The 12,349-nt window shown below is 31.5% G+C and overlaps 1 protein-coding gene across 1 annotated transcript; it reads right to left on the bottom strand.

Moving 5' to 3' along the window:
• Positions 1-2,803: 2,803 nt before the first annotated feature.
• LOC120075855 (Tetrapyrrole (Corrin/Porphyrin) Methylase) lies at positions 2,804-5,892 on the bottom strand. Its single transcript, XM_039029562.2, has 6 exons — positions 5,515-5,892; positions 5,315-5,439; positions 4,117-4,346; positions 3,718-3,757; positions 3,498-3,589; positions 2,804-3,147 (listed from the first exon to the last, which is right to left on the bottom strand). Exons 1-6 carry the CDS (start codon positions 5,662-5,664, stop codon positions 2,933-2,935), a joined length of 852 nt encoding a protein of 283 aa, XP_038885490.1. The 5' UTR covers positions 5,665-5,892; the 3' UTR covers positions 2,804-2,932.
• Positions 5,893-12,349: the final 6,457 nt, after the last annotated feature.

Here is a 12,349-nt window from a genome sequence, read left to right as displayed (position 1 = left end):
TTGAGAGTCCAATTTCAACACAAGTTTGAGGATTCAAAAAATTGAAGCTACCACGATACTTCAGGGATGATATTTGCAATTTATTGTTCTTTTTTTTTTCTTTTTTTAATGGGGGATTTTCAAAAATAGAAAGATAAGAAAACTATTTAATTTTCTTTGATAGAAGTTGGTAGATAGAAATCTATAAGTAGTTTTTTTTTTTTTTTTTTTTTTGCTATGTCTGTAAATAGTTTGACATTTTTTCTATCTGTGAAAATTTTCTTTTTTAAATTGTAGATTTGGTCTCTATAGTTTAGAGAAAGTTAGAATTTAATCTTTATGATTTTAAAAGTTAAAATTTAGTATTTATGATTTAATAAAACTTCATAAATATCTATATGTTTGGATAAAAACTCAATAAATTATAGAAACTAAATTCTAATTATAAACTATAGGAATTAAATTCTAAATTTTTTGAATTTTTCTAAAATTACATGGACTAAATTTGCACTAACCCTTTTCTTAGTCGTGTTCTTTGATTCACTCGGTTTCTTTGCCATCCATTTATTAACTTTTACAAAATGAAGATGATAAGTTGTGCTGTGTTTGATTCCAATATTATTTCTACTTCCACAAGAATTTGTCTTTTTATTGTTTTTAGTCAAAATTCTTTTAGTGATGGAATGAGCTCTCTCCATTAGATGTGCGATTAAAGTCCTACTACGAATGATTATGACTAAGAATAATTATCTCGGTTAATCAAGAGGTTTGTTATCTTAAAATGGGCGATATGATCATGATTATGAGTAAAAATCTAATCTATATTTATTAATACGTATGTTGTCGATATTTATACTATTTTAGAAATTATAAAGAGTTGTTGTCCCAACATTATTTATTGTCAAAAGGATAAAATAAATAGGTGAGTGCGTGTACATGTCACCCTAATTCAAAAAAATGTCTTTTGATTTACATTATAATCAAAAAAATTTAAGTTTTTTTTTTAGTTCAGGTCGAAGTGAGAGAATCGAACATCTGATCTCTCAATTAAAGGTATATATCTCAACTAATTGACATATACTCATTTTAACAGCTAAACTATAAATTTAGTAGTAAATTTGATAATCCTAGCAATTTAATTTTAAAGTTCAAAATATTTCAACTATGTCAATGAGTACTATTAACTAAATAAATACATGTAGAGTTTATTTGATTTGACACTACAGAGGAGATGAATCACACAAAAAAGTAAATTGGAAATCAAATGACATGTACTTCATTGTCACTTTATAAAAAATATGTACCTAACTCTTAGACCATGCCATTCTATTTTGTCTAGTTATTTCTCGTTTTTTTTTTCTTTTTTAATTTGTCACATCATGCTAAACGAACTAATATGAAATAAATTAAACCGTCATTTAGTCAACAATACTAACTAAATAACTAAATGAAAATTACAATTTTATTATTAATATAAGTGAGATATAGAGAATCGAACATTTGATTTTAAACGAAGAAGTGTATTTGTTGAATTACGCTCACTTTAATAATAAAATTACAATCATCAACCCTCACATAAACTTACTAATAGTTAACAAAATTAACCATTATAAAACTTTATAACTTTAGTCAGTTTTAAAAGACAATGAATCAGGGCCACAAATGAAATAGAGAGAATGATTCCTCTTTCAGGTGGGGGTTTTGTTCATGTGAAAGCAGAGTATCTAATATCAATTTATGGAACAGAGTTAAAACATTCATGGACCAAGAAAAATTTGATTCCAATGGGTTATCATACACCTCCATCCATCCACAATGGTCCAAAACCCTTTGAAAGTGATGGGCTTCCTAAGCTTAGAATATTCATTGTCTTAGAAAGTAAGGTTAAAAAAAATTACTTTTACCCTTGTATTTTGCCCCCAAAAATAGAATCAAATCCTAAACTAATACTTTCAATTTCATCCAATTCAAAACTAAATTTAAATGAGTGGACTAATAAATCTCTCTTTAAAACTAACTTAAACTTTGGTGAACCATTGTATAAGCTACACAAAATTTAACACACAATTCTCAAAATCATGTCACAAAAAATGTCCAAATCTAACTAAAAAAAAGTACCTAAATATTAAACAAAATCAAACTAGCATATATATCTATCATATATATATATATATATATCAGTTGTCAAAATTAATACATATACTTTCAATAAATCTTAATTTAATCTTTTTAAAGTTAATTTTTATTAAAATTGATTACATAATAATCTTAAAGCAAATCTTAAAGTAACACCGACGACGATTAAAATTTTAGATTGAATTTATTTCCATTATTTTATTATTTTATTTATTTATTTATTTTTGAAAGATTTGGTATGGAACCTAGAATGTGGATGGAAGAGAGAGACGAGTGAGAATGCAAGGGGAGAGAGAATAAGAGAGGAGGTTGAGGGAGGGGAGAATAAAATGAAAAGATTAATCGACATTTTTTTCGAAGTCATCTTGTCATGTCAGTCACATATCAATTTTTTATTAAAACTTAATGAGGACCCTTTTAAACCTATTCTTAAAAAATCAAGGATTACCAAAAGGTATCTTAGTAATATGAAGACTAAATGTACCTATTCTTTGAAATTCAGAAACCAAAATAATTTTCATGTTAGAAAAGAAACATTGCAAATATATTTCCAAAATTTATAAAAGAACACTAACAAGAAAGTTCCAAAAGCTAACTCATATCACTCAAATCAATACAACTATTTCTAAAATTCATCTCTTACCAATCTGTCAACTTTATGAGTTCTTTGAACTGATTTTTAAAGCAATTTTAACAAAGAAATCCAAGAAAAGTTCATATATAAATAACTTTCAAAATATAAATAAACAGAATTTGCAAGTTTTCAAAAGTAATGGTACAACAGGATTCTGAAAGATAACCTGAATTTGAAGGATAATTATGTAGTTCTGTTCTGTTCAAGATTCTCATTTCCAGATTTATAAAAGTCCAACATTTCTTCTTCAACAGGATGGGTCTTTCCAACAATCACAAGACAATGTAGAGGCGGCCCAAAATCAATACTTCTCAACTGCTTCATGGTGCCTGCAACAATCATCTGATCTTCGCTTCCGAGACGAGCAAATCCCACACACAGTGTGTCATCGTTGTATACTGCAGCATGAAAGCAATTACAAACATTTCTCACCTAGCCATACCGTTTGGACAAACTAAACTCTACCGTCAAATATATTACTGACAAAACGGGAAAACAATCTAAAGCAAAACTTGAAATACCGGCGTGGCATTAGCTAAAATGATTCCGACGATCACGTTAGCTTGGGGTTCTCTTTACTCTGGAGCCTAACCACAATAGTTTTCCAAGCTTTGCTTAAGAATATTATTCCGTTCCGCGCGTTGCAGAATGGAAAGTAGATTTCCTCATCAACAGGCAGTAAAAGATATTTTGTTTCTTTGGCCTTCTCAATAAAACCAAAAATTTCAGGTCATTTACGTGTTCATACCAGATTGTTCTTCCATTTGCTCAACCTCCAAGAGCTGTTCAATTGCTGTGTTTATAGACATAAATCTGGGTGGTTCATACTCTTTCCTTCCCCTGAAAATTTTAGGTAAATCAGAAAAAAGAACTTTCCACCAATTGCAGAATGATTAAACTACTAATTAGAACATGGGAAGCATAGAAAGTTGTTAGGCGACCGATGTGGTAGGGGATCAGTTACAAACCTGCATAAAGACTCCAAAGAAGGTTCCTTCACTCGTATATCTGGAGAAATATAATATTTAACTAGATGTGTGAATGAAATACATACATATATAACAAGGCACTAATCGTCAGTAACAAGCAGCTGCAGCAGAAGACTTCAAAACATTTCAACCACAACATTCAAGAACACTAAACAAAATATAATAACAAGGCTCCTTAGTCATCGCTAGAGATGAAAAAAAACATCATGACTTTAACATAAACATAGAGCCAAATTTATACCATTCTCAAAATATTGGAAAAAAAAGGTTTACAGAACATGATATTATACAATACAATGGAATTAGCTTAACTTCAAGACTATTTTTCATGTTGGAGTCATAATATCTTGGTCTGAATGATTAAGAACAGTATCCTACCTAACAAGCAGAGCGTGTGCAAACCAAGTCCACGGTTTTTCTGAATCTTCTCATAGAAGCTACTCGGTTTCCACGTTTCAGTAAAAAAGGGTATCGAAACGGTCTCCCCGTAGCGATATAATTGCAACCCACAAATTCCAATTGCGTTCATCACAGATGCATTGTACACCACTCTGACTTCAATCCTCAAACTCTTTGCTCGAACTACCAGATCAGAGTGAGTCGTGGCTCTGTATTATGACACAGTATATAGAAGATAAATATTTTGCTCAAAAGCAAATCCAATTGCAAACATCTTCAAAGTAGAAAAAAGGTCTCCGCGCCCCCATTGATAAGGTGTTCAATGAAAATGAGCATAACGCAATAAAAGAGGGAAAACAAACTCAACCCGAGCTTTAAATTAGATCACTATTTTTCACTTCATCTTATTTAAAATAAACTCAAAATTGCACATACAGTCCAACCAATTGGAAGAAAATCAATAGATTCCTCTTTCAGAAGTGATTCATCCTTTCCAAACGTAACATACAACTCCCTGTTGTACTATAAACTAAACCCGGCTCGATCTTTTACTGAAAGGATATCACCTAAGTAAAATTATTCTTCTCCTAAAGTCCTACTAAATTAGCAAGAAAGATCATTTCGTGGGTAGAGAAAAATAGAAGTATGCCAAAAGATGAAAAACGACTCAAATTAATTTTTTTTACCAAAAAAAAAAAAAAAAAAAACTGGTAATATACGCACCAATCCCTTCATTTGTCTCGTGTGAAAATTATGTCTTTTAACACTTTTAAAATGAAAATCGTAATCATAACCATATGAAAACTTATGGCAACTTTCAAGCTAAGTTTTCCATTGCATCCTCATATTCACTTGATCTTTTTTGAAATAAAGTCAACACCTAAATAAAATTATTCTTCTACCAAAGAAGTAGATAATAATAGAAGTATACGAAAAGATAAAACCCACTGAAATTAATGAAAAACCGGGACTATAAATATGATTTTTGCAGTTATCTCAAATGAACATCAATCCAATAATTTGAAGAATTGTGAAACCTATGTGTTTTAAAATACAAATCGTAATGGGGGATTTTTTTAATTCAAAACTAAATTGAAATTTAACCAATGATCGAATTGAGATCACAGAAGAAATCATCCAGAACCGTAAAAAGCTTAAAAAAATGGAAACTTCGTACCCGAAAGCGTCGCCAACAACAAGAAAAGCAACATCAGAGTTGCGAGCTTCGGAGAGCATCTGGTCGGCCTTCTCCTCCACCATTTCCCGATCTGCAACTGTAATAGTCTTCCCGTAGAGCTTCTCCTGTTTGAAAACTCGAATTCAGAATCCAGAGAAAGAAGAAGTTTGTGAGGGAGATCTGGGAAAGAAGAGCAATACCAGAGAAGAAATGCCGTCGGAAGCAAGGCCGAAGGATAAGAGAGAAGTGTAGGCTTCCATATAAACCTTTTCGCATTTTTTCACACATTCTAATCCTCTGAGAGTGATGTCCTTTTCGTCTCCCAATCCTAAACCTATAATGTACAACATCCTTCTACTCTTTCTCTTCTGAACTTAAACCCTAAAATTCTTTCGAAATCTAACCGTTTCCTAAAACCCTAGCCTCCGTACGCGACGGCGCCACTGCTTTCGCCGGAGCCTTCCTATAACGTATTTAAGAGGCTTTTTCTTTCTTTCTTTTTTATTATTTTTATTTTTTTATTATTTTTTTCCCCTCTGTTTTCTGAATTTCAAAAGGATAAGATTTTAATCCAACCCACTATGCTCTGGGCTTCGGTCCATTTTTCATGTTCTGTAGTTTTTTTTTTTTTTTTTTTTTCTCCCTAGAAAAACACAGACTCTGAAATTGTAAAAGCTATGATTTCTAGCTTTTAGATTTGGTTTTCTTAAAAATTTGCTAGCTTCTTTGCTTTTTAAATAAATATATTTTGATAATATTATTTCAAATTGATATAATTTGTTAGGTCTATTTTCAAATTTTAATTTATTCATTTTTATAACAATTATTTTTTTAAAAAAAATTATCAAATAATTTATATTAAATAAAATTAGTTAAAATTTAAATACATGCAATTTTAAATAAATCATATGAAAATAATTGAAAGAGTAAACCTAGTTTGGTTCATATAACTAAATTACATCAATTTAGTATTAATTTACTAAATAACGTAACTAGTTTTTTAATTAAAATTAAAATTTATCAAACAATGTTTTATGTCATTACACAATTGATTTTTCTAAAAGCACAGCTGTCGGTAATTATTAAAAGCTTCAACAATCTCAAATGGAGTCTTAATTTAATAATAATTCGGTTCCTTAACTTTAATATGATATGATAATGAGATTTGTTATATATGTAGATTGATAAACTAATTTAACGATCAATTCTATATTTTAGAAAAAATAAATAATAAAATAATAATTCCTTACATGATAAAATTTTGATAGTTAATTTTGAAATTTTGTTATGGTCATAAAAGTTCAATAACTAAATATGATTTATGTGTGTGTGTTTTTTTTTAACTTTTATGTTTTTTAAGTTCAATAATGAAGTGAGGATTAAACTATTGATATTTAGAATATTAATAGATTTTTTTTTTATCTAATAAACTATTTTCAAATTGACAAAGGAGCATACAAAAGTTATAATATTGCTGATTGAAAATAGCACAACTAATTAAAGTATATGTCCTCGAACAAACTTGATTCTCTCACTCTACATGTTGAATTAGCTAAAAAACATATTGTTGATTCTATGATCATTACAAGAAATCGAACTTCTCCTGATGTCACAAATCGCCAGGAAAGGGTGGAAAATGCGTCGGGAGAGTCTCTTCCGACGAATAATGGATTGTCAGGAGTTTGGTTGGGAAAAACCTGTCGGGAGAGGAACTCCCGACGTATGAAACAAAGGCGTCGGGAGTTAGTCAAAGAACTCTCAATGCATGTATAGGGCGTCAAGAGTTCCTCCAACTCCTGACGCAGTAAAATATACGTGGGTGTTTCTTCATTAGTTGAAAATTGTCTTTTAAATATTTTTAATTTATAATTTACAATTTTTTAAAATTTAATCTAAATAACCTGTAAAACATAATTAACCAACTTAAACAGATTCACATAATAAATAAAACAAAGAAAACGAAATCTATACTATAACAAATAAATCAAAAATTACAATATCCTATAATAAAACAAAGTCGATACGAAATAAAAGAAATTTGTTTTCACAAATACATAGAAGAAATAAAATGAAAACAACGTATGGAACACAGTATCTTGAACAATCGTCCAATCTCATATCTAAACAGCATCCTACGATAAAACAAAAACATTCAAATGTCCTCATCTTTAAACATCCACAACATATTCAAACTTCATAAACAAAACATCCACAAATGTCATAATCGTCCAACCAAACTTCATAAATCAACAAGAACACATTAGAACTTCATAATCATCCAACCAAACTTCATAAATTTCATAAACAAGAACGAACACAAATAAAACTCAAATTTTCTCCCCAAAAAAATCTAAATCAATCTCAACCCACTCCTATAACACATTAGAACTTCATAAACATTCATAAACACACAAAAACTCCAAGTTCAATGACAAACGAGTATAATCAAATTCTATCCACCCCCACAACAAACATGAAACCTCCCGAACATAAAAAAAACACACAAATTCCACTCCAAAACGATTACAACCGAACTCTATGCACCCCCACAACATATTCAAATTTCATAAACATTAATAAACACACAAAAACTCCAAGTTCAACGACAAAACGAGTATAATCAAACTCTATCCACCCCCCATGACAAACATGAAACCTCCTGAATATTAAAAAACACACTAAAAGGACAAAACGACAAAAAGCACATCAAAATCCAGTTGTTTGGCTACCATAACTGCAAGATAGCCAACAATTCTTTATCATAAAGTTACTTAAGACTTAACTACTTTGCTACCATAACTGCAGGACAACAACATATTAAACACCTAAGTAATGTAGTAATCATACCTAATTCGATAGGTCTTCTCTCTGTGATCATATCATGTCTTCAATCATTTTTTCCATTTCTTCCATTTGTCTTGCATGATCCTCTTTCATTTGTTTCTAAACGTCTTTAAGTTCCTTAATCCTTGATTGAGATTGTTCGAAATTGGCTCTCAATTCCTCCATTCCCCTATCCGTTCCTTGAGTAGATGACGAACTCGATGAGCTGCTACCCCTTCTTTACTTAGGTTTAGGACCCCAACCTAGGCCTTTTGAGTAGACGACCCCTTTTGAATACCCGGGTCGTCTACTCAAAATCGTCTCATAGATTTCATCCCCTGTTAGTGGTTGAGAACCTTCTAGAGTGGGGTTGGATTATAATTCTAACATTTGATTCTAGACATATTAATTAAATGTGTAAGTACGAGCGACTGAAGTTAGAAATAAAAAACAACATGATAGTAAAACAAAAAATGTTACATGTGCATTTTCAGCTGCCTCGTTCACGAACTTGCCATCTTTAAAGTGTGTTTCCCTAAATAGGTCAACACGTCCTATTTCTCGACCTTCCTTTGCCTGCAACTCTATCTGAATTTGTAGGAATGACTTCGATCTGCCTACGTGGTCGAACGGTAATTTCTCTCTATTCTTCCTATTCGTCTCTGACATTTCCTACATTTCAACAAATAATAAATAACAAATATTCTATAATAGTAAATGCAGTAAATGATGCATGAACTAAATTATTTTAGCCTGAAATGCTTTACTCTCGAAGCGGTCACACAAAAAATACCAATCTTCTGGCCTATTTTTAAGCCAGTTAGGCAAGTTGGCACGTGCTTGCTGAAGATCTCCACATTTCCTGTAATGTCTGTGCAAATCTACTCTAAATTCTTTGAAGGAGTTTTGCATTTGATGTTCTATAAAATAGTTAAGTCATTGACTGGACAGATCAAGTTCGAAATGAGGCTACAAAAGAATGAAGGAAGAATTAGCATATATGATGTTCACGACTCTTAGTCTACAATTGACTTTAAAAGAACAAACTTATAATTATTTACAACAATTGACTCTTAGTCAATTCTATAAACTCATTTGGAACCTCAGCAAAAGTACGACATCGTACTGGAAATGCAGATCTCACGGCAAACCAATTGCATTACTAAATCGTACAGAATGTTGAGAAAACGACTTTGTCTCCCCTTCATTTATCACGATTGTAATTCTGCCATGTTTTTTTTATGTATTTTTCCAACTCGATGTTCAGCGAATGCTCGGGTTTCCTCCGAGTGGATGCTTATCTGAGGAATAAAAAATTTAAAACAGTTTATGATGTGTTTCAGTTAACAGAATATATTTCAAAATATACTAACCTAAAGTGTCACCCACAGAAGATCTCGTGTTGCCTAGATATATATCCTAGAATTCTTCATCGCATCCTGTTGCCTGTTAAGGGTTGACATCGTATCTATACAAACACAAAAAGACAAAACAATATTAAATTAATATGAAATACATGTAAACAGAGAAAAAGAGAATTGAGTAGATATATGATTACTCATCATCGTAATCTAATTCAAATTATTCATCAGCACTTGAACTGTTATTGGGAGATAATTGTTTTTCATCATCATCGTTTACTCATCATCACCATGTCCAATAATTGGTCTTTCCAAAACTATAGGATCAACGTCAACTCTGCATAAAATAACCTTCTCAATGGTTTCATCCACTCGAACTCCACCAACAATTTCTAGTAAATCTAGTTGTGCATTTTTCAACATCATCCACTTCTACTACATCCCATATTCACTGATTTTGGACTACTTGAACAACTTTCCAATTGCTATCATATTTGACGTCATCAATATAAAAGACTTATTGTGCTTGGATAGCAAAGATGAAAGGCTCACCATGTCATTGTATCGACAATACCAAAAGTGTGATGCATTGATCGATTTGTATCCTAAATCCACATGTGTCCTATTAATTTTGTTGTTATCCGTGTCAAACCATTTACACTTGAAAAAAAAAACACATCTTCTGTTCGCATATTGGAAATCTAATATTTCATCTACAACACCATAGAAATTATTATCCACACTTCTGTTCCCACTGATCTCCCGGCCACTAGGAAATTTCACTGATTAGACATGAATCCATCCGAAAATTTCACTGATTTCAAATACTTACAAAACGAAATCTGTTCACCATTAGTTAATGTATACGTGCATGTGGTTTTATAAATCTGTTATCGACCTGTATCAAGTGTAGGTCCTTTCTTATCTTCAAATCTTGTAAGTCTGATCGAGCGTTCGTTGTATCCTTTGTCTTTCCTTCAATATTTAACAATGTGCCCACCAAATCGTCGCATATGTCTTTTTCAATATGCATTACATCCAATTTATGTCGTAACAATAGTCTGGACCAATATGGAAGTTGGAAAAAAATATTTTTCTTAGTTTAGTTTAGAATTCGTTTTCTTTTTTTATCTTGCTTCGATGGATGTTTGCTAAGCACAGAAAAGTTTAACATATTTATTTGTTGTAAGGTCTCTTCTCCATTCATTACGATTAAAGGAGGTCTACGTTCAACTTTTCTATTATGTTGCCTACTTCGACGCCAACTATGATTCTCTGGAAGATAACATCGATGTTCCATAAATGATATTTTCCCTCTTATCCCAAAGGACGATTTATCTTCTTTGCATATTGGACATGCTTGATAACCTTTTGTACTCTACCCAAATATGTCACCAAACGCAGAGAAATCATTAATCGTCCATAATAACGTAGCATATAGTTGAAAAACTCACCAGTAACAGAATCATAAGTTCGTACACCAATTGTCCATAACTCTTTCAACTCTTCAATCAACGGCTGCAAGTAAAAATTAATTTCCTTTCCAGGAGATTTTGGACCAGGTATGAGCAAAGACATGGAGAAGTTTGTTTCATTCATGTGTTTCCAAGGGGGAAAATTATAAGGAATTATCACCACAGGCCACATACTATAAGAAATGCTTATATTTCCAAACAGATTGAACCCATTTGAAGCTAATCCCAAACGAACATTTCGGGGATCTAAAGAGAAATGAGGAAATTCACGATCAAAATTTTTCCACCCCTCTGCATCAGCTGGATGTCTCAATACATCCTCCTTTTCAACTCGCTTATCTTTATACCATCTCATGTCAGAAGCGTCTTCTTTTGATGCAAACAATCATTTTAATCTTGGTATCAATGAAAAATGATGCAATATCTTATGTGGTATTTTTTTACCCTTGCCATTATTAATTTTGTACCGAGACTCACCACAAACGGGGCATTGCTGCAAATATGCAAACTCTTTCCAATACAATACACAATCATATTTGCACGCATGAATAGACTCATAACCTAGGCCTAAATCACGCAATTTTCGCTTGGCTTCATAAAAGGAAGTAGGAATAGCGGTGCCAGTTGGAAACGCTGCTTTTAACAATTCCAGCAACATATCAAACGATTTGTTACTCCAGCCGTTGAGAACTTTGATATGCATCAACTTCACTAAAAAGTTCAAGGACGAAAATTGCGAACAACCAGAGTATAATTCATTACGTACTTTGGTCATTAAATCCTAGAATAAGTTTGTGATATCACTTTCTTGATCATTAGAGGACATTTCATTCTCAATCTTTTCTTCATTTGCATCTTCGTTTTCAATTGGAACTTGTAAATCGTTTATAAGATTCAACATCTCATTTTCTTCGACAACATTACCCTCTATATTATCTACTTCAACATTCTATATCGAATGAGTTGTATGACTTTCAAAACCTCTAGATAAGTTTACTGGCTCTCCATGATATACTCATTCATAGTATGAGGGAGATATTCCATATGTTAATAGATGTCGTTCCACGATATCTATTTTTTCCCAAATTGAATTCATACAATTCTTGCATGGATATCTTATTCGTCCGGAATCATTAATATGAAACTTCGCCATATCTAAAACTGGGATACTCCTTCTCTATACTCCACTGATAACTTATTCCTAGTCCATTATTTATTCATCCTTAAAAATAAATATTTTCTGACCAACTTATAATCCAAAACAATAACCTAAATTAGAGGACAAAGTACAAAGTCTTTATTAAGCATGATTTTTTATTAATTTAATAAACAATTCCAAGTTTGTTCGGAGAATTTAAAATTTTAATAATTTATAA

This window comes from Benincasa hispida, chromosome 4 (assembly GCF_027475165.1).
Source record: "Benincasa hispida cultivar pf3 chromosome 4, pf3_genome.v1.1, whole genome shotgun sequence".
In the NCBI taxonomy this organism is placed as follows: Eukaryota; Viridiplantae; Streptophyta; class Magnoliopsida; order Cucurbitales; family Cucurbitaceae; genus Benincasa; species Benincasa hispida.
The sequence above is the reverse complement of the archived record's forward strand: the minus strand, read 5'-3'. Positions and strand labels throughout refer to the sequence as shown.

Excerpts from the sequence above, each read along its gene's own strand:
- LOC120075855 (XM_039029562.2), bottom strand. The coding sequence starts at position 5,664 with ATGTTGTACATTATAGGTTTAGGATTGGGAGACGAAAAGGACATCACT. Across the intron at positions 5,440-5,514 it reads CCGACGGCATTTCTTCTCTG|GAGAAGCTCTACGGGAAGAC; the intron begins GTATTGCTCTTC and ends GTTTTCAAACAG. Across the intron at positions 3,758-4,116 it reads GCACACGCTCTGCTTGTTAG|ATATACGAGTGAAGGAACCT; the intron begins GTAGGATACTGT and ends ATATTTCTCCAG.